The sequence below is a fragment of the Pagrus major genome, chromosome 24 (genome assembly GCF_040436345.1).
Source record: "Pagrus major chromosome 24, Pma_NU_1.0".
Taxonomy (NCBI): Eukaryota; Metazoa; Chordata; class Actinopteri; order Spariformes; family Sparidae; genus Pagrus; species Pagrus major.
In genome coordinates, this window is record NC_133238.1 from 12408537 (window position 1) to 12434392 (window position 25856).

Here is a 25856-nt window from a genome sequence, read left to right on the forward strand (position 1 = left end):
GAACAGAGCACAATAGTTTGCTGCATATCAGAAGATGATGAATCTACAGTTTACACACGCAGAGAACATTAAGCTCATCATGAAGATATTTAGGATAGAAGAGTGCGGATCTACCTGTTCCAGAGATGACCCCGAACACATCTTTGTGGAGGGCATTTTCTATGCAGCTCCCAGGTTTCTGAGGAGTCACCATGGAGTTGGGCACCAGGGAGTCCTCCCTGGCATTCTGGGACAGAAAGCAACAGATTGAGGATGCTTTCAGCTGAAAGGTAAACACTGGTAGTCAAGACAGTGACCTGTTCAGATGACATTAAGCCAGTAATTCGTGTTTTGAATACGTGAGCTGCCATTTAATTTCCCACCACTAGGTGTCATGCTTACATTGTGGTTGCTGAGGGGGGCTGACTCCTTGATGTCAAGTCTGTAGACGTTCTCCTGGAGCAGACCAAACAGCGGGAGGTAGAGGGTGGCAAGTCTGGCCTGCTGGCTCTGGAATGACACAGTAAGTGCTCATGAGTCAAAAGTCAGACTGAATTTATCTTCAAGTCAACCCAGGCCTGGAAGCGTACGCGCTTTTCATTTAATTCATCCATTTATGGTGTGTTCAAAGTACAGTAAAAGGTGTTGTAGAGCTCACTTTCGCAGCGTAGCGGTCGTCAAACGTGTGTTTGATCATCAGCCCCTTGAGCACCTGGATGGCGATCTGACGGACCTCTCTGAACTCCTGAAGAGCCCCGCCCACCTCCCTCATCAGCAGCCCCACCAGGAAGTGGTTTCGACAGAAGTCGTCCGTCAGAGAGTAATCCAGCTGAAGATCTGTAGCAGGGCATCAGTCAACAGATTGCAGCGGACAAGGAGAATATAAACCGCGCTCCACTTAGATGAAAGTGACGTTGAGTGTGTGATTTACCTTGGAACCTTTGAATTCTGCCTTTTCCGAAGGGCATGGGCAGATTAAGAGGGACAAAGTGCTCATGGTTGCAGACCACCCGCAGGAATTCAAACTTGAACTCGTACAAAGTCTAATAGGAATGCATGAGAAAACACATTTTATGATGGCTTTAATAACTGGGATAAAAGCGTTAAAGACGGTAGCAGGGGAGCCTTTTCACCTTGGGGTCGCCAGGCACAAAGCAGTTCATGTAGTTGTTGATCTGCTTGAATACGAAGCCCCTGTCCATGAAGGTGAAGCAGCGCTGAGTGAAAAGGTGAGCAAACATTACATCATTGTTTAAAATTATGTTAATCACCAAACATAAACCATCTGCAGTGAGGATGATTTAAATATAACTCTACGGTCTTTAACCGAAGGGCAGTTTTTCAAGCTCATCTACATATTAAAGGACAATAAGTCACTGCAGGCGTCGGGAGGAGTGCCAACCTTGATGAAAACTGCCAGGCTGTGGTTGGCATTGCGAGCCGCATCCAGGTTGTCCTTGTATTTCTGCGTGATGTGTGGCATCAGCATATTCACCAGAGTCTCCACTGCGTGGTAGAACGATGCAGAGAAACGCTGGTTCCTGGAGAGCTGCGAACAACGAGAAAAGAGGGAGAGGATTTAGGCTTGGAGGAAAGTGGTTCAAGAAAGGAAGACTGAGGACTTAAACAAGACCCACCTTGACCTTCCCACACTCTATGAGATAATGAGCCATTGATTTCACCAGGCCTTCAAAGAAGTACCACGAGTGCTGCAACACAAAGAAAGAGTTAGGCAAGGAAAGCTACCATCCCAAATGTGGAAGGATATGTTTACAAGATGCTAAAATTATATTTAAAAGGAGTCCAGGCATGTGACAAGCAATTACGCCATAGAAATGTATAATTATCATGAAAACAACATGTAAAATTGTTGTAATTACACAGTCAACTCAACAGCTAAAGCAAGAAAGCTGAGTCTTCTTACTAACTTATATCTCAACGTCACTCTTTCTTCATTTACAGTCTTTCTGAGACAGAATAGATATGAATTTAGGTTACCTTTAGCAGCTTGTTGCTAGTCAGGAAGTCTGTGGATGGCTTGAGGATGGCAGTCATGGCTTTTGCCAGCTCCTCATGAACTGTCTTTACGTTGGTGGAGGAATAAGGCTCGGGCTTAAACACAAACTGAGAGTAGAGAGGGAGAAAATGAGATTTTAACTTAAGCAGGAACATATAAATATACCTGCACACTGTCATCATATAGTGAGAAAAGACTGCACCTTGACATAAGATCTCAAGTAATGTTCAAGCCCTTCTTCGTGGCACTGTGCTACCACATGAACCATCACCCTGCACAGAGACACACATGGTGACATAAAATATAAAAGAATAAGAAAAGGAGGACGTGAGGCTCGCTATAAAGAACTAGCCAAAGATAGGAATTACATTTATCCATTCAAAGGCACTGACAGCTCATTTACACACTGCCTACAGAGCTTCAAAGACTACTCACACACCCAACTGAGATACATACACAGCGTGTGCAAGCCATAGGTGAGTCTAATGAGAAAAAGGATTCTGGCTATTAAAGAGAAACAGAGGAAAAAGAGAGACCCAGATGAAAGTGCTGTTATTATAATTTTCTACAGATGAAGTTTGTTAAAAGAGACCAAAAATATCGTTCGGACACATAACTTTCTGCTGCTGGAAACCAGGCGTCTCACACATGTGTGCTTAAGCGTTTGTGTTTGGCTTGCCTGGTCACGTTAACAGCCACATCCTCGTGTGTGGCTCTGGTTAGGACGCAGAACAGCTGGTTGAGGATGGTGGGCAGAAAGTTGACCATCACATGACCTTCCATTGCATGGAGACTCTGGGGAGGGAAGGGAGGAAGTAAGACTCCTGCTTGTCATGTTCCCTTAAATGCTAGATTACAAGATTTTATTTGACGAGACAAGAATAAAAGGGGTGTGTTGCATTTTCCCCCGGGGGGGAATTAGCGATAAATTACGCTCGCAGTACCTTTAGGTATTTCACCAGCTCCCCTTCTGAAGCTTGTTCTGACATCTCCATGCTTTGACAGTGGTGGAAGAAGTTGTGCAAGTGTTGATCCTAAAGAAAACACATCATTTACTCATATATTTGACATTTATTTCCATTGAGGTGAGCAGGTGAGATTGATGGACATAATTAAATGGACACACCTGAGTGTAAACTGTAGAAACAAGATGAGTTGAGACTTTGAACAAGGTTTTTCCTCCGTCTACCCATTTGATCTCCGAGCCAGAGTGCTGTAATGACATGTAGGCAACCATTACTCCACTTAATATTGAATAAAACACTGCACTGTGTTGATTTATTAAAGCACATCTAGAATAACAAGGCACAAGCAACATGATATAATCAATAAATTAGCCGCAGTTCTTTTGTAATATGAGAAGACAAGCTGTCTTACCATATGGCTACAGTTTACTACAAGATAAATAAATACAGTCTTTTTAACCAGAGTTCTTATGAAGTAATTGCAGTCAGAGTTTAGAGGCTCAATGCTGGCTCATTTTGAGAGAACTGCAAGTGTTAAGCACAGCCACTGTTACATACATACTACAGCTTTAATTAAATTTACAGGAAACCCATTATCCCTGCACCACATAACCAACACACAGGGATCTTAACGGTAAGATGGCATTGATTGTTTTTACTGGATTAAATTTTAATGCTCATCAGATTCCACAGGCATTTCATGTGAAAGCCTGTCGGGGCATCTGCGAGGTCCCAATCCAATCACAGCTAATAAGATCTTTGACCATTTACCACAACCTGCACCGGATCTTTTATGGTAATGCATCCAATCTTAAAAACCATTTTGGAAAACTGTTTGACCGGCAGAACAACTTCGATCTAAAGCACTTACGTGCCTTACTTAAACAGAATGTTGCAGCAATCAATGATTTCCATAAACAACCACAAGTCCTGCTGAGATTTTAATTTCACAGCCCTCTCCTGACCTTTAGTGCTAATCAACTGCACGCATAACTCTCAAAAATTAATAAAATGTCTAATATTAATCATCTTCTTTTACCTTGTTGACACCATCCTGGGAGCTGAGGTACCCGGCGGGCAGATTGGCAGCCACAGGCAGCTGCTGCTCATTCATGATGACTCTGCCGTCCCGTAGCAGAGGCAGCCATGCTGAACCCACTGTGAGTAAAGGACAGGTAGAGGCCACATGGTTGTAAAGAAGTAGTAATACAATTTAAAATATATCTAACAACCTCATTAAAACTACCATCACGCTGTACAAAGTATGCCTGTATCAAACAACTTTTGCACATATGATGCACAGCAGAAATGAACATGAATTCACTGAAACACAGTAGAAATACCCGCTGGAGTTTTAATTCAGAAGGGGAAGACGTGACTGAAAGCTGCAGCCTACCTGGCGTCTCCACCAAGTCTTTCTTCTTGCTGTTGCTGTCACAGCTCACGTGATAGAAGGTGAAGAGAAGGTGATGCTTCTCATGCAGCTGAGTAGGCAGCTCTATCTTTATCTGAAGGAGAGAAAAACACAGATTCCTGGGGTTCGTTCCCTAATACACAGGGGGCTTTGTTCCGGAAAATGAAAGTGAAAAAAAAGGCCTGCGGAGCATTTCCAGTGGGGATTGAAATGTGCTCAAACAACATAAGAGGAGGTGAGAGGTACCTCCTTAACTTCAAAACACTCTGCTTTCAAAGAACATATAACTTTTTGACTTTGAGCATATGTTGCAGAGCATATCTGGCTCTCTCTACTGATTATTAAGCATTTAACAATACCTATGATAGCAATAAAACTCTGATTATGAGTAGTATGAGCATATAAATACCTCATCATAGAACTCAGGGTTCTGCTGGTGGTGCAGGACGGCTGCATATGCCTGCTTAGTGAATAGAGAACCTCCTGGACGGCCATAGATGCACTGCAGTGGATTCATAAAGTAGGAAATAATCAAACATGAGAGAGAGATAGGAGTGCATGTTTGAAGTCCAATGAGTTCAAAGCAAATACTTAAGTCAAGATGAACCAGTCTAGAATCAAGTCCACAACCAAGATAAACCAATTTTAAAAAAAAGAGACCCAAGTTGAGTGTCTAAATCAGACAAACAGTACCTTGTCAAGACTGACAAGTTAAACCAACAAGTCCCGAATCCAGTCCGAACTAAGGCCAACAAATTCAAAGTCAAGACCCAAGTCGAGTCCAACAAGTCCAAAGTCAAGGCCGAGTCCAAAGTTAAGACCCACATCAAGACTAACAAGTCCTAATTCAAGTCCAATGAGTTCAAAGTAAAGTCTCAAGTCAAGATGAACCAGTCTAAAGTTAAGACCAAAGCAAAGACCAACAAGTCCTGAGTCAAGACCAACAAGTCCCAAGTCGAGTTCCAACCACGGCCAATAAGTCCAAAGTTAAGACCCAAATCAAGGCTAACAAGTCCAAAGTCAAGACCAACAAGTCTTAATTCAAGACCACTGAGTTCAAAGTCAAGTCTCAAGTCAAGATGAACCAGTCTAAAGTCCAGAACAAAGCCAAGACCAACAAGTCCCAAGTCAAGACCAACGAATCCAAAGACAAGTCCCAACTAAGGCCAATAAGTCTAAAGTCAATTGCCAACTTGAGACCAACAAGTCAAGAGTCAAGACCAAAGTCAAGACTAGTGAGTCCAAAGTCAAGTCCCAAGTCTCGACCAACAAGTAACAAGTTAAGTCCTTTTTTAAATTTTTAAATCAAATCAGTATCAGTCAGTAAGTATATTTGCAGATTGTATTTATCACTTTCAAAAAATCTTGATATATTTAAAATCCAAACGACCATGTGTGGCTTGGCTTGCACAGAGCACATAACCAGAGAACAGCCAACAGTTTCATTTTGGACTTTTGGCAAGTGTAAATATATTTTTGGCACAGTATGTTAACCACAGATGATAAAGTCCAAGTGAAGCCACGAGTCACCGGTGTCCATTGGTGTCGATTCCAAGTCATGTGACTCGAGTTCACACCTCTGTCGGTTTGATTTTTGTCATTTCAGATTATGTAGCATGCAAAGAGCTGAAATGAGAGCTATGTATACACACCTTCAGCGGCAGGGCTTCATCCTCATCAGTATCCTTGAATTCAATGCAAACGGCAATATTCCTCGCCTGAAGAGGGGGGACGGAAGTTTGGGAACAGACAGATGAGAAAAGCATGTACAAGTCCCGAGATACCCCAGAACAAATTTTAGCTGGACACTTTCTTGACTGATGTGTATTAGATGTGAAGAGTGGGAAGATATTTCAAGGAGAGGATAGCCAGCTCTCATTTAAAGTAAAAGTGTGCAGAGAGACAGATGATGGGGGAGAAGGCAGGTTGATTTCCGAAATGGAGCTGACCTAGTGAAAAACACAAGCCTGTATTAATGTATTAATCAGAAGCTGCTGCTCTGCGTAAGGATAATTCTATCCAGCTCTGCTGCTGGCTGAACGAGCCAGAGGCGGTTGCCAGTTGTCTCACAGGGTAGGAACACAAAATGATGATCATGAGAGAATGGTGGCCAAAAAAAAGCTTAACCTTCCAAAAAGGAAAAGTCACAGGTTTTGTGATGACTTTGTAACATATGAAGGTTAAAATATTGATTGTACCACTAAAAGAAAGGCTCAAAATTAAAGGCATAATCCCCTTTTTCCTCTTATTCAAAGGATTGTTACATTAACTTAACCTTTACCTTTGCAAAGGATTTCTGTCCGTCGTATTTGAGGTGTTTTGGGTACACGTAGAGGTGGTTTTTATAGATGGTGAACGGTTGGGAGCACTTAGCAATGCAGGGTACAAACTCCTCCACCTCCAGGAGAGCGCTGCCGGGCCCGTTGCCTTCAAAGTTCCTCACGGGGATGTAGGAGGAAGTGACACAATCTGCAGACAGGAAACAAGAGGAGTTACAGAGTTCAAGGTTGAAGTCTGACGCTTATAAATAGATGTTAAAAGTAAATATTTGGAGGGTTTACTGGTTACATCCGGAGCCACACTGTCGATAGTCACATCTAAGTTCCCCAAGAGGACAGGGAGTTTGGCCATTTTCTCTGGTCTGTCGGGAAATCAGACACAGAAACAGCAATAAGAAAACTGTATAGAGATCAGTTGTAGTGATCTTCAGAGAGGGGAAGAAGCGTACTTTCTGAAGTCAGTGAGCAGCTTGAACATGTCCTCGTCTGACAGCTTGCTGCTGTCCTGCCTGTAAAGAGCTGAGAAGCGAGCGCCTTTGTCCAAAGTTCCTGATGCATCTTTGAACACAGGCCTGCGGAGACAAAGAAAGAAACCTACTGGAGAAAGGGCACATTTCAGTTCCACACTAGTGGTTCAAAGATTTGTGAATCCCAACAGGCTGACTTTCCTTTGACAGCTCCCACTCAGTCTATACGCAGTATCCTAAATCTGAATCACTATGTGGCATCGTGGCACAAGAGAATACGTCTCCTCGAACTTTGAGAAGCTTAAAGTTTTCCTTCAAGTGCAAGAAATCATCAGATGTAGTATATGATTCTGTATAACACCAACCAACCCTGACACAAGATTTACCATTTATGTTTATCTAATGTATTATCATTCTAGGTTCTCAATTCCCTTTTCTTCAGGGAGGGAAACAGACTGCCTGCTGGTGGAAGTCCATTTATTCTCTTGTAAACAAAATTGGGTACAAGCACTTGTGTTGTGGATATCTGAAATCTTTAATTAGCAACTGAACAAACGGTGCAAACATACCCAATAGTCCAAACCAAACTTTATTGTGTAATTGCTTTGTAGATAAGTGGGTTTGTTCTCTGTCATGCTGCAGAGGGATTTAATTTCTTTTGTTGTTTATTTTGAATGTGGGGGTTGTGGCTGTTTTGTTTCAAGTTCTTTGACACAACAAACGAAGATTAAAGAAAATACACAATGGTTTTTAATACCTTGCAGCCCAGGCGAATGGCATCCTGTACTGCCCCAGTCTGCTGCAGGCTGTCTTCGCATTCTTCAGCACCTTTTGAGCCATCTATAAGTAGTCAAGAAAAGTGGGGTTGATTACACAGATTAATAATTTGAGATTTCACAGCCTCATCCTCGTCATCTCTACCAATCTCTGTACCTTGGCTGAGTCTGAGCTCTTCATGTAGGGCTCGGTGCAGTGGGTGATCCCCCCCTGCAGCACCTTCTCGATCCTGGCCACCAGGAAGATCTCCGGATGGGGGCATGTGACTGAGAACACCCCCTGTTTAGGGTACTGGAGAGCCCCCTCTGGGAGCCCACTGGCCTGCCTGTGGCTATCTAAGGGACCATCGCCACTGCCGTTGATGTGCATGTCATGTCCGCTGACAGAGCCTGATGTCATCTGACGGACCAAAGGGTGGTTGAGGTCGACGTGGAAGTCGGCCGAGATCTTTCTGCTGTTCTGGACGTCGAAGAAGGAGAGGACGACATAGAAAGGCTCCACCTTTGATGAATAATGGGAGGAAGGAACATATTTTGAGGAAAGAAAAAGGACAGTAGTTTACTTTTTGAGGGATACGCATCCTTCCTAATGCACTTCTCGTTTTCCACTCAGTCAAAATGTACCATAGATGTAATTCATCTTCCCTTTCTCTCTTTCCACTGTGGATTTCCATTACACAAACCCATTTGAGCATGTGTGTGTGTGAGTGTGTGTGTGTGTGTGTGTGTGTGTGTGTGTGTGTGTGTGTGTGTGTGTGTGTGTTCTGAGTAGCGGAGCTAATAGCTGTGGTTTCCCAGTTGAGTGCTGAGTGTAGGAGGCGTCCGTCTCTTACAGAGACAGAGACCTTGGAGAGTGACGGCAGGAAACCAGCCTCAGACTGGTGCTAATGCATGATGGGAGGCCCAGGCTGGTTGCTATGGTAGCGGCCATCCCTCGTGCCAACAACACCAGTTTTGGCAGGGGCCAGCCAAGTGGGCCATCTGAACTGTCTGTGATCTTCTTAACTGATTTAAACCTCGCCCTCGTTCACTAAAGGACGTTTCCCGGAATTATTCCAGAAGCGTGATTCTGTCCTCGCACACACGTGTGCATTCACAGATCTGTTGCCTCCATGTCGACTTAGAAATAGACTTGTAATAAGCACCTTCATCTATGTTTGTTTTTCACTGAAACGTACATTAGTTGTTGGTCCCTCCTCGTTCTCTGCAACACAGCCCTGCAGGTTGAACGACAGGTCGTGACAGCTGACCAGGACTCTCTTCCCGAACTTCTCTTCAAACTGCCGCACGTCGGGCTCAATGCCAGAGAAATCCAGTTTCTGTGGAAACAGGAGATGCTGTCAGGAAATCAGTCAATAACAGGAGCAAAACTGACTCTGGTGCCAGGGAGATGAGAGCAATACTCATTCGGAATGTACAAGGATTAGCATTCAGGTATTATCTTCATCACCTGTGTGTCAGGATCCAACGTGAAGAGTTTCAGGCGAGCTTCACTCCTCATTTTGGACTCAATATCTCTGGCAGTCTGTTGAAAAACAAAGCAAAAAAAGGACTCATAGAAGAACAGCTTAATATTTAAAAAGGGAGTGGGATGGAAACAATCAGCCTGTCTAGATCAGAGGCCTGGGTTGGATGTACTGTATAAAAAATTAAGGGAAGAAAGAACACTGATCAGGAAATCCAGGGACAGTGTTTATAGTCAGTGTATCTCTATAGGTCTCCATAGGTTTGTCAGTTCAAGCACCCCTTTAACATCACACATAGTCCTTTGATTTTAATGTTGATTTGGTAAATACAACAAATTACAAGTGTTTGTTTTCAGACTGCCACGTTCCACCTCCGGACCCCTTTTCAGCACCAGCGTTGGCCTCATCTGGCCTCTACATTTGGAGACCATGCACACTAAACCAGATGTTTGCTTGGTTAGCACCAACAGGAAAATGTGGGGACCTGGTTGCAGGAAATACAGATGTTAAAGCAAAACGCAAGTCACAGTTCAGACTGTTTCCAAGTAAAGTCATTTGACACCTCTGCAGTATATGGACTAAGACATATGGCGGTGCTTGTCGCGTGGTCAAACAGAGGTGGCGAGCGTTGTTTTAATGTCATTACAGATGGAGAAAACAGGCTACCTGAAAGCTGTCTTGAAAACTTCCGGAGGAGAGGTCTGTTTTTCCGTGCTCCTCATCTGTTGGAGAGATCAACATGTGCTCTGTTAGCTAATGCAATTATATAAAAACATAATGATGTGTTGGTCTCAGCTTCTCTAAGCAGAGGAAGGGAGAATTACACAGGAAACTGATAAAAAAAAGAGTCAAGCATGAGCGGTTTTAATAAGGAAACAGCCTTGAGATAAATTATTACAGGCACAACAGAGAAGCCAGCAGGTGCAGCAAGCACCAAAAGACATGGAGAGAAGGCGGACAAACAATCACAAAAATAATTAAGACGTCAAAGAAAGGAAAGAAACGTACCATCATGCAGGTCTCCGTTCCTCTTCTCCTGCATGGCCTGCTCGAAGCTGCTGTGGAGAATCTTGTTGAGGGTGCCGATCCACTCCTCCATCTCTGCCTCGCTTTCGGCAGCCAGCAGGAACGTGCTCTTATCCTGCATCTTCAGCTCGAAGGCAAACCGACGCACTTTGCTGTTCTGAAATGAAACTCTGATTTCATACATTTGCGCTCACGTTTGGGCAGTTTCGAAGGCCTCAGCACATTAGTGTAAGGTCCTTTACCTGAACGACCCCCATGCACGAGTCGAGGAAGATGGTTCCCTTGGGTTCCTTGGAGGTGTTCTCGTCTTTGTAGAAGTTGAGGTTGTAGGATCCATCGCCCAGCTGGGCCAGATGGAAGTACCTCCTCTTGAACGACTAGAGGATGAAAATACAGAAAGTTTAACATCCCTTATGGCCTCTTTCTCTCTAAAAATACCACAAGGGTGGAGATGGGGCGTGGGAACGCTTAGTAAAGTGAATATGTACAACAATTTATAGGCTACCACAAGCAAAGGCTAAATTGATTTCCATATGTGCACAAATATCTAACATCGATAACATGATTTTTAACTCAAAAAGACACTTACGAAGGTTTTCTATGTAAAGATTGTATCCAGACGAACAAAATCAATCAAAAGGAACAAATAATGGCACATCTCTGTTTTCTGCTTGCCAGACGACTGATAGCAGCCTTCTGGGAAAGCACTAGCAGACCACAGTGGGCAAGGCAGATGTTATTAAGTCCTGCATTAGAAAAGGTTACTGATATATCAAAAGGAAAACAGGACATGTTTGGGGGACCGTTTATCGCTTTTGTGAAGTTTATGGACTTGGATGGATGATGAAGAAGTGGAGGGATAAATTCTCCTGCAGTATGTTCTAGGTGCACTGGATTATTAACTGTGGCTGTGAAAGATTTAAACTCCACCTTCTGTCTCTCACCTTCCAGCAGTTCAACTTAATCATGTATGAAATGTCATTTAGTTGTGTTAAAAGTGTTGTTTGCAAGTCGCCTATACGCTGTAGGCTTCATATGACAATGACGACATCAACTTAAAGGGGAACTCCAACAATTTTGTACAGTATTACCAGCGGAGTGCCCCTTTAACCACGCCGCTAACGCTATTAGAAGAGGCTGTGAAACGCTTTAGTGGCGTCGCTGTACTCACCCGCATCGTAACACTGATCGCACTGTTCATGTTGCCTTTGTACAGCCAGCCGTGTTTGGACACTCCTCCCTTCTGAGAGCTGAGGGACGCTGTGTCCTGCAGGAGGAAACACATCCATCAATATATGTTTTCTACTGTAAATGAAATTAAACACAGATATTATAGACGTTTATGTCTGTATTCAAAACACACGCTCACACATTTACTTTGCTCTGAGCTTAAAAATGTGCTGACCGTCCTCGGGGCGAGTGGGAGGACAGGCCCACATTGACCGACCTGTTTCCTCCTGACAAGGAGGCTCTTAATTAAGATCAACATTTACATCAACAGCGCACTTCTTTAATCTCAGGAGATTTCGGTCCATTAAAGGTCACCTGCCCCTCGGTTAAATCAATGCCTAAAGCGAGGTAATTATTGTCGGGAGTGGAGTGCCCTTAAAATCCAAGAAATGTCACGAAGATGTCAGCTATTCTGGGAAACGACTGGGGCCTGGAGCATTAAACAAAACATCCAAAGGTTGACTTCTAATAAAGGAGAGAAATTAAATAAATGAATACAATGTTGTGCAATAAACAATGTTTGTGCTCTGTTGCCATCCCTTGTAATCAAGTTTGTTTGAGCAGGGCTGGAGAGAGGTTGAACTTGTTGCCCTCTGTACCGTCATTGTTATTAACTCTGTAATGGTTTGCTGAATAGCCGGCGTGAGAAGACAATGGGACAATCAAAGAATTCCCTCAACGAGGGGAACAGGGCTTGCGATTGGGGGACTTACCTCGTCTTTTTCCACATCTTCATCCACCTCAAACAGGTGAGGTGCCAGTTTCTCAGGCCTCAACACCTTACTGAAAGTACAGGGAAGAGATCAGATCAGGTTTAGACTCTGAGCTAGTTCAACTTCAGTTGTCATAAACAAAACAATGAGCAAAGAGAGATTCAGAATGATATAACAGCAATAACAGAGTTTAAGGGATCGGTCATTTTGGGAAAACAAGGTGAGTAAGATGTCCCTAAATCTGAAGATTAAGCCAGGAGACAGTTAGCTTAGCTTAGCACAACTATTTGTAGGCTCCTGGCCAACAAACAGTCCCGCACAATCATTCCTAATGTTTTCTGTCTGAATCGTCGGTCTAACAAATTACCCTCAGCTAAGAAAAACACAACTTGTCACGAAAAACAGAAAGCAGAACTCAGCTGAATGTTTACCCGACCCAGCTATGTAATTCGATCAAACTTATTTGATCTAAAGAAGTTTTCTGGCAGCCGCAATTTTCGACCAAATGAGGACCCCATGTCGCTGTCAGGAATAGGCCAGGGGAAAAGTGCAATGGAATAATGAATTCTGGATGTTTTGGAAGCAATTGCGAGAATTGTGGCATCTTTCTTCAGCCACGTTTCCACCACAGGAACTTTTCCCAGGGATTGGGAACAAAGGGTTCAAATTAAGTTCCAGAGACATTATTTTAACCCCCAAAAACTCACTGCTCAGGGTGGTTAGTCCAGGCCTTAATGGGCCTTTATGCTGAGGACGAAATACAGCAGGAATGGCTCATAATCAACAGAATATTTTGCCTAATCGACTGTGTGCTGAATGTAGACAACAACAGCCTGAAGGAACCTTGAAAAGTAGTTCCCGAGACAAAAGGTTCCAGGTACTTTTGGTCGAAACCATAGCTGGAAATGCCGCCCTTGGTAGATTTGGATAGACACTCAAAAACTAATCCAAAATTCTTGACCTTGTAGCGCTAAGAAATACAGTACACATGTTTCAACACGCACAATACAAAAGGGTTTATTTAATTTCAAGGCCACACAGTAGTGCTTCTAGTTGTACAGGAAGTGGCTCTAATACTGCAGCTGCTCCTCTGAGTGCAGCTCCGATCCCAGACGGACTGTTTGCCCTTCGACCTTTACAAGACCCAGCTCGCTCTGGGGAACGACTAGTATAAACAGCGTCAGGGCCAAGGCCGGGGCTCGTCTAGTTTTTACTCTCCGATGTCTTTAATGTGACACGCAACATCTGTAAAGCACATTCCTGTCCTTAAAGAAAGTGGCTCGAGCGGGGACACATAAGGCATTGTGGGATTTCCCTTGAGCTTTAACGATATCTATCAACAGTAGTCCCAGAATAGCTGTGCTTATCCTTGGTAGGAAAACATAGGAAGCCTTCTATTGTTGTTGTGGAAGAGCTCGGAGCCTCCGAGACACACGCTTCCGTCTTTCTAGAGATCTGGCTTAAACATTCGCTGGGCTGTAAACAAAGGGCAGTGTCACCGAACAACAATAAGATTTACAATATCCCCGGGACGGCTTTTGCAGCATCGCGCGGTATGTGGTGGACGAGGCCGGCTATTCGCTGAGCAGATATGAAGACATAGAGTAAACACAAAGCACCCAATCCGAGCGTGATAGACTAAACAACTAGATGGCAAATTGGTCGGCAATTAGATGCTTCGCTCATGTGAAAACAGAGTAGGTGGCAGTGACCTTGAATGCAGCTCAGTAGGCCGTTAACCTCTCGGGGAAAATGGTCTACACTTGAAAGCACCGGTTAGTGTAATTCAGAAACACACTCACTTTGGGAGCTGGCGGAAGTCTCCTGAATACTCCTCGTACTTGTAATTGACCACATGCCAGTCGGACTTGTAGGTTTTGATACACTGCAGAGACAGAAGGTGAAGAAGAGGCGAGGGGTCGTTACAACAGGAGCAAATTAAGACGTGTACTTACATACAAGGTCCAGACACCGACGGCCTCGGGTTTCTAAAACAACCTCGGAAAGTACGGGAATATTTCATTTCATCCAACTGAGTTAGCAAGACAAACATTTAACTTATCATATGTCAGATAAGGGAATAATACTGTATTTCTTTCTAAATGATCCTGGCACAAACCATGTGGCCTTCTCTCAACCATGGACAAGGAATAAAATCACTGCCCCGAGCAGGTTATATGGAAATTTAGACCGTTGCACGGACATTTTATGACATCTATCGACCAATTTTGTCATCATCATAAAATGAACTGCTGTTCAAGCTAACAAAGCTGCTACTCAGGGGTTATGTTTGGTTAAAAAATATTATTTTATCCCGTAGAGAGGGGAGACGCAAGCTAAACATCTGTAAAACAAACACTAGTAGTATCACTGGGTTGGTGTCATTCCAGTATGTGCTCATCAATTCTGCGAATTCATAAAAAACACATGTAGGGTGAGGCAAGGGGTCACTAAAAAGCGGAAAAATAATTCAGAAAAATATCAGCACATCTGTATAAAGCTACGCAGCTGCTCCAGATGTAGCTATGATGTCATTCCTGGCTGCAGCCATGGAGGACTGTCCCCCATCAGGCTCTATCGGACTACACCCCAACCGACCCCCCGGCACACGGCTCCTCTGTAACAACATTACATGAACCACCACTTGAACTGTGGACTCCATCTGTGTGCCGATCCTCCGCATTGCCAGGAAACATGTGAGGGTGGGGAACATGAATGGAGGTTCATTTAAAGGCTAACAGCAAAGCATTTGACGCGCACCGTATCGATTTTCCCTTATCTCTAGCTCATGTGAGTGGTCAACAAACACTTTCCTCTTTTGAAAGCGTTCTCTGAAATCTAATCAGATCCGCTTTATCCATATATTATACAAAAAATCAGAATGAATCCTTGGCTTGATTCCTGTCTGAACTTATGAGCTCCGATATCTGATGGGTCTTCAGGGTGTGAGAGCATTATCTGGACAGGGGCGAAGCACCTGTGTTCGGGTGAAGGGAGAGAAAACATGGCCGCGCTCCAAACAAAAGGATAAGGAGGGGTTTCAGTCACGACCGAAGGAGGTGGAGGCCAAGATCGAGGGATAAAGAATGGACAAAGCAGGCTTATGTCCAGGTATGTATTAGTTTTACCTCTTGGACAAACAGCGAGTGAGCTTCTTTCTCAGCGGTCTCTGGCACGGTGGAGAATAGAGTCCTACCCTGGCGCCTCAGGGTGCAGATCTGAGGAGAGAAAGGGCAAGCAGGCATGAAAAACAGGCCAGATAGAAGAGACGGGCACAACAGATCCATCCTGCCGATGTTTTCATAAAACACGCACATAGTAAACACATTTCCTGCTTCAGGTGTATGTTCAGTGTTGCTTTTACTGCTCCTCGTGATTATATTAAACTTCATTGATCCCCATGGAGCTGCTCTCTTTGTACTTTCCTTCAAAGGAAGGTCAGAGATCAAGGTAAGGTGCTGAGCAGCCTCCTGAGATCAGTGCTACGCCCAAGGACACTTCAGCAGACGGATGCTACATGCTAATCCTTTCTGATTCGCTCTGACAGCTGACATATAACTTTCTTGCAGAAGCTTAGATGAAAAGATTTACACTATTCTCATGTTTGTACGCAAAACATAAAGCTACAGCCAGGGGAGGGTTAGCTTAGCTTAGCCTAGCATAAAGGCTGGATACAGCTAGCTTCTTTTAGGTCTACCCATGTTATATCTACTTTAATCTCTCGTTTTTTACATTTAAAAGATTCACTTATTTGCTTTCTTGCAAAGATTTTGATGACAGGATCGATGCCGCTCTCAATATCAAGCTGGAGCCAAGACGCTACTAGCTTAGGTTAGCATAAAGACTGGAGGAAAATGGAATCAGCTAGCCAAAAAAGTAAAAACAACACATATTAAACAAGAACAAGTTTGTTTGGGTTTTTTTTTCTTTTGGACAGAGCTAGGCTTTTTGCATACTAACCTAAGCTAGTCGTCTCTTGGCTCTAGCGTCACATTAGCTTAGCTTAGCATAGAGACTGGAGGCAAGAGGAAATGGCTAACCTAGCTCTGTCAAAAGGTTTTTTTTTAAAGCATACACATTTTATCTCATTTGTTTCGTCTTTACAAAAATCAAAATGTGAAAATGACTCCAGGAAGTCCTTCTGCGGTTGTTTACGTACGATTTTCCTCTTACTTAGTTTGTCCGAAGCAATTTTACAGAATATAGAGTAGTAAGAGGAGGGCCTTTCACCATTACTTCAACCCACAAAGTAACCCGATGAACTTTACGAGGAAGATGAGCCCCATTTTGATTCATACCAGTTTCAAACAAACCACATCAGCAGTCACATATGGTTTTAAATCTTGAAGCGAGGTCCGTCACTGATTGGGAACAACAACATAAGCCTCGGCTCACTGGTATCTGACATCGCTTGTATTTCCCCAAAGATTGAACTATTCTTTCAATGTTAAAAAATTAATGCAATAAAGATGAAAGGAGAAAGGGAAAAAAAAGCAGCACTGCAGAGAATGTTGTGCTGCCTGTATTATTCAAGTCCTAATTCTTCTCCCTGCTAGCCTTATTAAATGGATACAGCCAGAGAGAGCAGAGCGAGGATCCATACCCGAGGAGCAAGAGACGCCTCAGGGCTTGCAAGTCATCCAAGCTATTGGACGCTGCCGCCGCCATTGCTCCCACTTAAGTGTTCTGCTTTTCTACTCAGCCCTCAAGGGGTGAGTAGGAAACAGTGGCACAATGACCTAGTTTTGTCATAGATCTCCTATTCTTACACTGGCAAGTAGTCGTTGCCCTCATTTGTCCGGTTCACTCTCGGAATAGCAATTAAAGACGTGTCAGTAGCCCAAGCTGAGCTCAGTTTTTTCAGTCTTGTTTAATCTGTATGCAGATCAAAAAAGTAATAAAAATCAGTGACACCAATTATATTTTAAAACATCTGCAGTAAGGAAAGTTTCTGTCATTCAGGCCAACAAAGCAGTGGTTTGGCTAGGGCTACAAAAGACTAGAGATGTTAGGAAAAATGTCATTTCTATTCTTTTGTTGTGGCTGTATAAAAGGAAAAAAGATTTTATTAACTGAATAGTTAGACATTTGGGGAAAAATTTGCTTTCTTGCCCTGAAGATAACATTGATAGCACTCTTGTTTCTCTACAATAAATATGAAGGTGAGGCAGCAGGTGGTTAGCTTAGCTTAGGGAACACAGCTAGCCTCTCTTCGGCCTACCTCAATTTGAGTTATGACGAGACTGATGCTGCTCTCAACATGAAGCTAGAGCAGAGACGCTACTAGCTTAAGTTAGCATAAAGGCCTGAAGAAAATGGAATCAGCTAGCCTGGCACATCTTGTTTGTGTCCACTCTCATGTCTTTCCTAGCAAGGATGCGTTTAGCCTAGCTTAGCTTAGCTTAGTATAAAGCCTGGTGGCATGAGGAAACAGCAAGCGTGTCTTAGGCCGAGGCTGCCCCATGTTATATCTCAGTTAATCTGTCATTTTACATTTTAAAAAAATGTATTTGCTTTCTAACAGTTGATACAGTCTCATAACTAAAGCTACACTAAATATAAGGCAAGGTTCACAGCTAGCTACGGTTAGCATAAAGACTGGCAGAAGGGTGAATCATCTAGCCTGGCTTTTTATCTTGTTTGTTTAATCCGAACAAAAGCCAAAATGTAAAAGCAACACATATTTAACATGATAGAACATGTTAGTGAGTGAGCTTTAGAGGTGCTGGTATGTACTCTTTTTTTTTATTCACCTTTGTACGGAGCCAGGCAAGCTGTTTCCTCCTGCGTTTAGCCTTTATGCTAACCTAAGCTAGCTCCTGGCTCTAGCTTCATATTTAGTCTACACTCATGATAGTGGTATCAATCTCCTCATTAAACTCTGGGCCTGAAAGAAAATATTTCACAAAATGTCCAACTATTGCTTTAACCTGAGTAGTGTGTGAACAGGATGAGATGAAACCACAGGGGGTCAGTTTCCCTGCGTTTGGTGCTCATAAAAACTCCAGGGCGAGAAGATAACGGCTGAATTTTAATATCTGGGCGAATATCCAATTAGCATAGCACAGTGTGACGCTTCATAGACACCTATTTTCTCTTTTCTATTTGCCTATTCACTGAAACCAAACCCATCAACACACACACAGCCCTGTCCGTTTGACCGGCCGCTCACGGGAGGTTCTGACCAAAGCGCGCCGCTGTCAGTCAACTGCTGGCTGCCAATTAACGGCATTCCTTTCACAGTCATTAAACCGGAGCTTTGATGGCCTCCACTGGGCCTGAGGAGCGTGTTCCCACAGGCAGTGACACGGCGGGCAGATAGGGTGATGCCAGGCAGGAATGAAATCCTCTGGAGTGGAGATATTTGGGCGTGAGCGGTTCGAAGACCACGTTTAGTCCAACATCCATCCAAGGATCTCTCTAACATGAATGTGCATGTATTGGGAAGTTAAATCCATAACTTCACATCCTTCCCAAATGAGGCTCTCTCTTGTATGCCCAGTAACTTGTGCATGTGTGTGTTTGTGTGTGTGTGTGTGTGTGTGTGTGTGTGTGTGTGTGTGCAGCACGTGCACACGCTACACCCATATGTCTGGCTGGCTCCCCCCTTCTCCTCTCTCAGCCCGGTGATGTAAAACATATGGCAGGTTAGACAGATGGACGGACAGGGTCACACACACTCTCACACACACGTAGTCCTGGGCAGTTACTAATGGCTTTGCTCTGCAGACAACCCTGTAATGAAAACCACTCATCATCTACCGATTGTGAAATAGTCTGGAAGCTGTACGTTGAAGATTTCCCACCGCTTAAATACACAGTTTGATTTTTTTTTACAAAAGGTTCAGTGATTTTCTGGTCAAACGTAACTCAAACAGGAGGAAATTGTTTTTTCTGGGATTATTTTCAGCAGCGGATGAACCCGTGTTTCATGTTCTCGTGACTATTTGGATATACGCACGATACTCCTAGCAGAAAACATTCATTGTTGCTTCGGGTGTGCACATGGGATTCGTCGACAAGAAGGAAAATATTGAATCTCACCAGACCTTCAAAGTCTGAATCAGGAGACTTGAGGAATGACAAACATTTGAAAGCACGAGTCCGCCGGTGTTTTCTCTCTCTCAGCTCAAACTGGGAGTGGACCCCGCTGAGATCCGTCTCAGCGCCGCGGTGATGTAATGTTGACACGGCCTTTCAGCCTCTTTGAACATAAGCAGCCGTTATATGTAGCGTGTAAATGTTTATAAGACCACGAGCCAGCGATTACATACAGTGCATGTAGAAGTCAGGTTTATAACTGATTTCAGGCATCGATTCGCTGGGTCATATCATCGTTTGCCAGCTGACTGCTGCTTTCTGAACATGTACTAGTCTGATGCTGCAGCTCTTTATGAAGCGTTTGACTTGAATTCAAATCAGAGCGCTGCGTTCAAACCTGCTGCTTCCACTCCTCAAGAGGCAGATCCGCCGGCACGCAGCACATCACCCCGCTGAGAATACCAGGAGTTACTATGTGATGACGTCTCGCTGTCCTTACTTTATCTCAGCGTGCCTCACCCACCTCGCTCTCAGACTTTTTCTACATTTCCCAGAATTACTTCAAACAAACCTGCTGAGAACAGGTGGTGTTTTCAGCTGCTCGTATGTATGGGGAGAGGGCAGTGAGAACAACAGAGATAACAATGGGATCCCAGTGGTGGAAAGTACTGTGCCTAGTAGAGTTTTCGAGGTAATTGTACAGCACTTGAATATTTCCATTTATGCTAATGTGTACTTCCTCTCCAATACCTTTATCAAACAGCTTTATCTCATCCCTGCTTGAGACTATCGGCTCAAAGCTACATTAGCAGCTACTAGAATAAGCCATGTGCTAGTGTGATAGCTAGCTCAAGTGGTTTCAAAGTGACATAATCAATATTATTATATGAACAGTTCATCACATGACTACTTGTAGAGCAATGAGGTTCCTCGTAGTGATAAACCCTGCCCCAAGACTCTCCGTTCTATGGCTAGCAACTGGCTAGCGGACACAGCGGAGCATTTAGCAGCATCTTCTGGATGTCTTGAGTACTTTAGTTGTGTTGAATGTGGATGGCAAACAATCCAAAACATCATTCCAAGTGGCGTTACTTCCTACGTGTAAACAGTGGTGTCATACCGCTGCATTAGCCTTGATCAATACCAGATTCAAGGCCACTGCTCTGCGATCAGGTTTGACCTATGAGCGGGTAAAAGCTAAACAAAAATGTACCTACAGGGCTCAATGAATATCTCTCTGTCACGTCTTACCTGAAAGTCGTCCGTGGGGAACTGGAGCATGTCCCGCAGCACATCACTGATGATCTGGGTTTTCCTCTGTAGAATCACATTCTCGTAGTCCAGAGGCTCGATGATCTTTGGCTTCACCTAAAAGAGAGGATTACAACAGAGCGTCAACAAGTGGCAACGCATTTGCTTTCTCGATAAATATTTGTGGTCGTTTAGTGAATCTTCATCGACCACTAATTTTACTTTAATAAGGGTAATAATCAGTGGATGGGCTGTGGGATGAGTTACAGAGGAAAATCTTGGGTATTCAAGCTTGTCTGGACAACAAGTTGCTATTGTCCTTTCACAGAGTTACTGGTTGACAGCCACAGAAGCTGGAACTGGCACAGAGACACAGATGAATGTGGGTTAACAGAAGAGATGATGGGTAAGAAAAGCGAGGGATGGATGAGCGAGAGTCTGTGTGTGCCATTGTACCAGTCACTGTGTCATGGGCTCAAAATACAAATCTCAAAGAGAAACCGGGAAAGTCTGAACAGGATTCTTCATTCCATAGTAAATCCGTACAGTACTTTACAACAGAGGGGGCTTTGTAGGCATTGATGCTTGCCAGTAGGTAAGATAGTGGAGCCTAGTTCATGATACAGCAGAGATTAAACTCCCCCGGCGCTGCAGACATCGGCTCTTACATTCCACAGAAAAGACCAGAGGGAGTCCTCCACTATGTCTTCCCTCAACTGACTGGACTGTGATTACAAAATAGATACAAATATGACACACATGTGCCTTCATATTAAGATTTTAAGGAAGTAAACAAAGCTTTGATCTACTTAAAGGTGAGCTAAGACAGAAAATGAGGACGTCCTACCTAATCTATACTTGTAGATTCAATCAATTTCAGGCATAGACTTAAGGACACAGTGCATGAAGTTGTGAGTCAACACTTGAGAACGAAGAGAAAGCTGAACTCAGCAATGGTAATAATCCTTTCCTCCCTTCAATTTCCTTTGCTTTAAAGCATCACAAAGAAGACCGGATTTGCGAATAAAAATAAGTAAAATGATATTGTTGTTCTCTCTAAAGCTTAAGACAATGTCTCCAAATTGCTTGTTCTGTCTGACCAACAGTCTATAACTCCAAGATGTTCAGTGTACGGACACAGAAAAGCAGGAAAATCCTCACAACTGAGGAGCTGGAACTAATGAATGTTTGGCATTTGTGCTCGGAAGAAATAAATAGCTGCTAATCTATTTTCTCCCTATATCAATTAATTATTTGTTTTGGCTCTAATGTGAGTTTAAAACTCATCAATAACATTCTGTGTGTGAACAGTTTCCTATATAGCAGCTTTATTGACCATACAAACAAACAAAACAAGATTAAAGATCAGTAACCATGCTAGCAGCTGTGGTAGGCTGCTGCTTGTACTTTGCACTTCAAGCTAAATGCTAATGCCAGCATGCTAACATGCTCACAGTGACGATGGTAACGTGCTAACATTAAGCAGGCATGTTCTTTATTTAGTGTGTTAGCATGCTAACATTTGCTAACCTGAGGCTAATGGGTATGTCATTAGATTTGCAAGTAATTCAGTCCAGTTGCCAGAGTAAAATGTTGGCTTTGTGCATTCCACACCCATCATATCACCATTTCTAAAAAACTTGTCATAGCATGTTCGGATAATATATACATCAGCTGACTTAAATGTCACAAGGAGGACTGGACGGTGTTGCTTGACAGCTAGGCCAAACAGCTGCCAAGCTAGAGACCAGTGTTCAAGACTGTGTTTCAGCATTGTTAAGCACATCTCTGGATGGAGACATAAAGACATTTTCCAGCCCCTTTAATGGCAACAAACCCCAGATGTTTTTGATTAGACTTCTGGGAAATTTGCAGTTAAAAGTTGGGTATTTCTAACGACATGTAGGGACAATTTCCAGCTGTGTTTGTGGCGACAGAACCAACCAAAACATGACCTTGTCCTGTCCCTAACCTCAGTGGTTTTTGTGCCAAACTAAAAATTGTACACAAATGTTGAGTTCAACATATCCGTGGTTTATGGGTAAGTACACTACCAACATTTATTGTGGCGACTGGGTTGGGTAATTGTTCATAAATCGGCAAATAAGTATTGGTCGAATAAAAACTTGGCGCCAGAGGCTCAGCTTAATTTTGTACAATTCTCGTTGAGGATAATGGCAACCCATCCAGCAATTGTTGGGATACTTCGATCTTGACCAAAGTGGTGAACTGACCGGACCGACGGACAACCAACAATGTCATCAGTCTGACTCACGCAACAGTACGGACTTTCTGCGTATGTGAAGATCTAATTCATCAGTCTCATCAGCCACTAGACAAAATATGACTCAAAGTTAGCGCTCATCTCTCTGTCCATCTCTACATCATCATACCTCCCAGGTCCGAATGTGGCCACTAGGCGCGGCTGTGATCCAGATTATTTGGATTAGCCTCCTTGGTCTGCGTCCAATGAACACATGACAATCTGAGGACAATTAAACGTCTGACCATAGCATTACATTTTGATTGGTCCGACCAATCCTCCCGATGACGCAATGAAAATATCCCTCCATATCTCTCAGCCCTTTGGATGTAAAAGATCATCTGATAAGCAGAAAATCGTCGGTCCCAATTTCCAACTGGATAATTGCCATTCAGACGGAAGATAACGTTATGCAGCTGTGAACTGTGACTCGTCAGTAATTACCTCACAGGAATACATTACATCTTTCTTGTATATACATACAAGAAAGATGTGTGGATCCAGTTTAACTTAAAGCCTGATGAAGATGCTATTCTGCTCTATGAGGTCAGTTTGATAATACTCTTACCTAACTCGTGACTACTCCGATTTATAATCCAAATAATCCGAAAATTGGGAAATTTTGAGAGTCAAGTGTTTAGCAAAACAGTCATAAAGTGACCAGTCTTTGGTTTCAAACTATAGAAATATTTACATCTTTACATAAAACTTAAAGTACAGTATCTGCAGCTTCTTCAACAAACCAGCGAGTCTCACTGCACCAACTTTGCAGCCAACTTGGCAAAGTCCCTGACTCTGATGCTCAGAAGCAGTTAATGAACAAAGGGAGCCACAAGTGCTCCATTTCCTAAAAAAAGATCAACATCCAACCCCCTGGAGAGGTGTACCCTGAAGCTGCTATTTCCCGTTTCCGCCTTTACCGTTTTTTAAATTATCTTCAAAGCTGCTCTTGAAAGAAAACCTAAACGATAAAAAACTCGGTTAAACAGTCAGATCAGATCAGTTTCCTTTTAGCGAGCAACTCCCAGAACAACAGTTTTTACAAAGCCTCTAAATGTAAAAGATGGCACAGTCCTGCACACTTACCGCTGCCACCTGTGACCCAGCCTCCACCTCTGCCTCAATCTCAGCCAGGCTCTTGTACTGCTGTGGAGACTCTATCACCATCTCCCTTTTGGGGGCTTTGCCAGCCCGGCCCTGCATGGTGATCAATCCTATGGCAATCAATCAGGTGTGAGACTCACTGCACACACACTGCCATGGCACAAAGTTGCCCACAGTGTGTGAAGTGAGAGAGCTTTGTCGACCGTCCGGTGAGATTCCCCTCTGTGCTCAATCACAATAGCCCAGCCTCCCTCTCCCTCTCTCTCCCACTCTGTCTCTCATCAGAAGGGTAGGGCCCCTCCCACCCTCACAGCTGTGCAGCTGTGAGAGTGTGTGTGTGTGTGTGTGTGTTTGTATGTACAGTATGTGATTTGTGTGAGGAAGAGGAGGAGGAGGAGGGGAGGAGAAATCAACCACTCCCCCATTAAAAAACTTAGAAGAGGCCCAGAGATCATGTCGTCATGTGCCTGCTCCACCTGCCTAGTGTGTGTGTGTGTGTGTGTGTGTGTGTGTGTGTGTGTTGCAAATAGAAAGTGGCAGAAAAAGGTAGACAAAAAGGAGTTGAATGGAAAAAGTTTTGTAACATTTTAGATTATACTGTAACCTGCAAACTACACTGTATATATACAGTATGTGTTACTACTGATACACTGGGAATTACTGGGGAAATACCAGTAGGTATAAGGGAAGCAGTACTGGGAATAAGGGGCTAATAATGGGTGATTAGATGGAAAGCACATTTACACAATTACAAGCTTTGTGATTAATTGGCTTGGCTTCTGTTGTTACAATAAAAGCTAATTTATTGTTGAACGTAGGCTTTACGCAGAAGTGGCCTACGTCTGATATTAGCTTATCTCCGATGTGTGGATTCAGTGTATACTGTATGTATGAAATGGTACATACAGTACATATGTTTTGAAACAGTGTCATTAGTCTTTTGTTTATCCAACTGTAAACTGTCCTGCCTGGTAAAATTATTGCTCCTGATCTTAATAAATGTACATTCTGATTAATATTTACTTTGCCAGCTGTTTCAACATTGCGATGGGAATACATATATTTAATAGTAGCTATTACGGTGATTATTGTGTAATTATACTAGAATAAGTAATGCTTACATATTACAGCTTGCATTCCTAATATTTACTCGAGAATTACCTTGAAAAAGTTTTGAAAACTAATTTTACAGCCTGCAAACTATGTGACTACACTATATTTACAATGTGAAAGTGAGTAGCATAGTGATCCTTAATTGGTTTATGATCTAACACCAGTTTTAATTGTCAGATGGATCCTACATTGGCTCCAACAACTGCATAGCTGTCAAAATCACTAAAAATAACTCCCACCAGCCAGAGAAACAGTATTGAGACACTCAATCTGTGTTGATAAAGTTCTGCTCCCCATTGATATTGATTCGTTCTCTTTGAACTGCTCCTCCACTGTATCCGCTGCAGCAGGCACCCACAGCAGGGTCAGTGAAAACACACTTCCCTCTTATCCGGCTCTGAGACGCAACACACACACACACACACAGACTCACACACACTCTCCTGCTGCTTCAGGAACACTTTGAGTTGCCCCCTTGTTTCTCCATCCAGTCAGCGTTCTCTCCGAGGAGAACCACTCGCCTTTAATCTTTAAGCAACGGAGGCGCCTCGGCTCAGCTGTTTTCTATCGCCGAGCGTGTTTCAGAATGATGACATTTAAAGTTTTCAGTGAGGAATTACTGCGGGTAAATTTATGCAAATCCCATATTTTGGAGTTTTATTTCTTCTCTCTCCCTTATGCTCTTATGAACACAACTCCCAAACCACACTGATGTTTACAAGCCACTGAATCTTTCTGACTCAATGAGCATG

At 43.3% G+C, this 25856-nt stretch overlaps 1 protein-coding gene across 1 annotated transcript in view; it reads right to left on the minus strand.

The window, feature by feature from the left end:
- The window catches only part of dock9b (dedicator of cytokinesis 9b), a 53584-nt gene that overhangs the window by 11299 nt on the left and 16429 nt on the right, over positions 1–25856 (minus strand). Inside the window, exons 2-32 of the mRNA XM_073462430.1 lie at positions 20625–20741; positions 15461–15550; positions 14135–14217; positions 12333–12402; positions 11561–11656; positions 10632–10766; positions 10372–10546; positions 10030–10085; positions 9348–9422; positions 9076–9216; positions 8055–8399; positions 7879–7961; positions 7104–7226; positions 6937–7016; positions 6657–6844; positions 6028–6093; positions 4785–4877; positions 4358–4469; positions 4001–4119; positions 3123–3209; positions 2941–3030; positions 2676–2791; positions 2199–2268; positions 1978–2103; positions 1617–1688; positions 1382–1528; positions 1113–1196; positions 911–1022; positions 638–816; positions 382–489; positions 115–226 (exon numbers count right to left, since the gene is read on the minus strand). Of these exons, the coding sequence (XP_073318531.1) occupies positions 115–226; positions 382–489; positions 638–816; positions 911–1022; positions 1113–1196; positions 1382–1528; positions 1617–1688; positions 1978–2103; positions 2199–2268; positions 2676–2791; positions 2941–3030; positions 3123–3209; positions 4001–4119; positions 4358–4469; positions 4785–4877; positions 6028–6093; positions 6657–6844; positions 6937–7016; positions 7104–7226; positions 7879–7961; positions 8055–8399; positions 9076–9216; positions 9348–9422; positions 10030–10085; positions 10372–10546; positions 10632–10766; positions 11561–11656; positions 12333–12402; positions 14135–14217; positions 15461–15550; positions 20625–20741 (3550 nt within the window). The remainder of the gene's footprint in view (positions 1–114; positions 227–381; positions 490–637; positions 817–910; positions 1023–1112; positions 1197–1381; positions 1529–1616; positions 1689–1977; positions 2104–2198; positions 2269–2675; positions 2792–2940; positions 3031–3122; positions 3210–4000; positions 4120–4357; positions 4470–4784; positions 4878–6027; positions 6094–6656; positions 6845–6936; positions 7017–7103; positions 7227–7878; positions 7962–8054; positions 8400–9075; positions 9217–9347; positions 9423–10029; positions 10086–10371; positions 10547–10631; positions 10767–11560; positions 11657–12332; positions 12403–14134; positions 14218–15460; positions 15551–20624; positions 20742–25856) is intronic.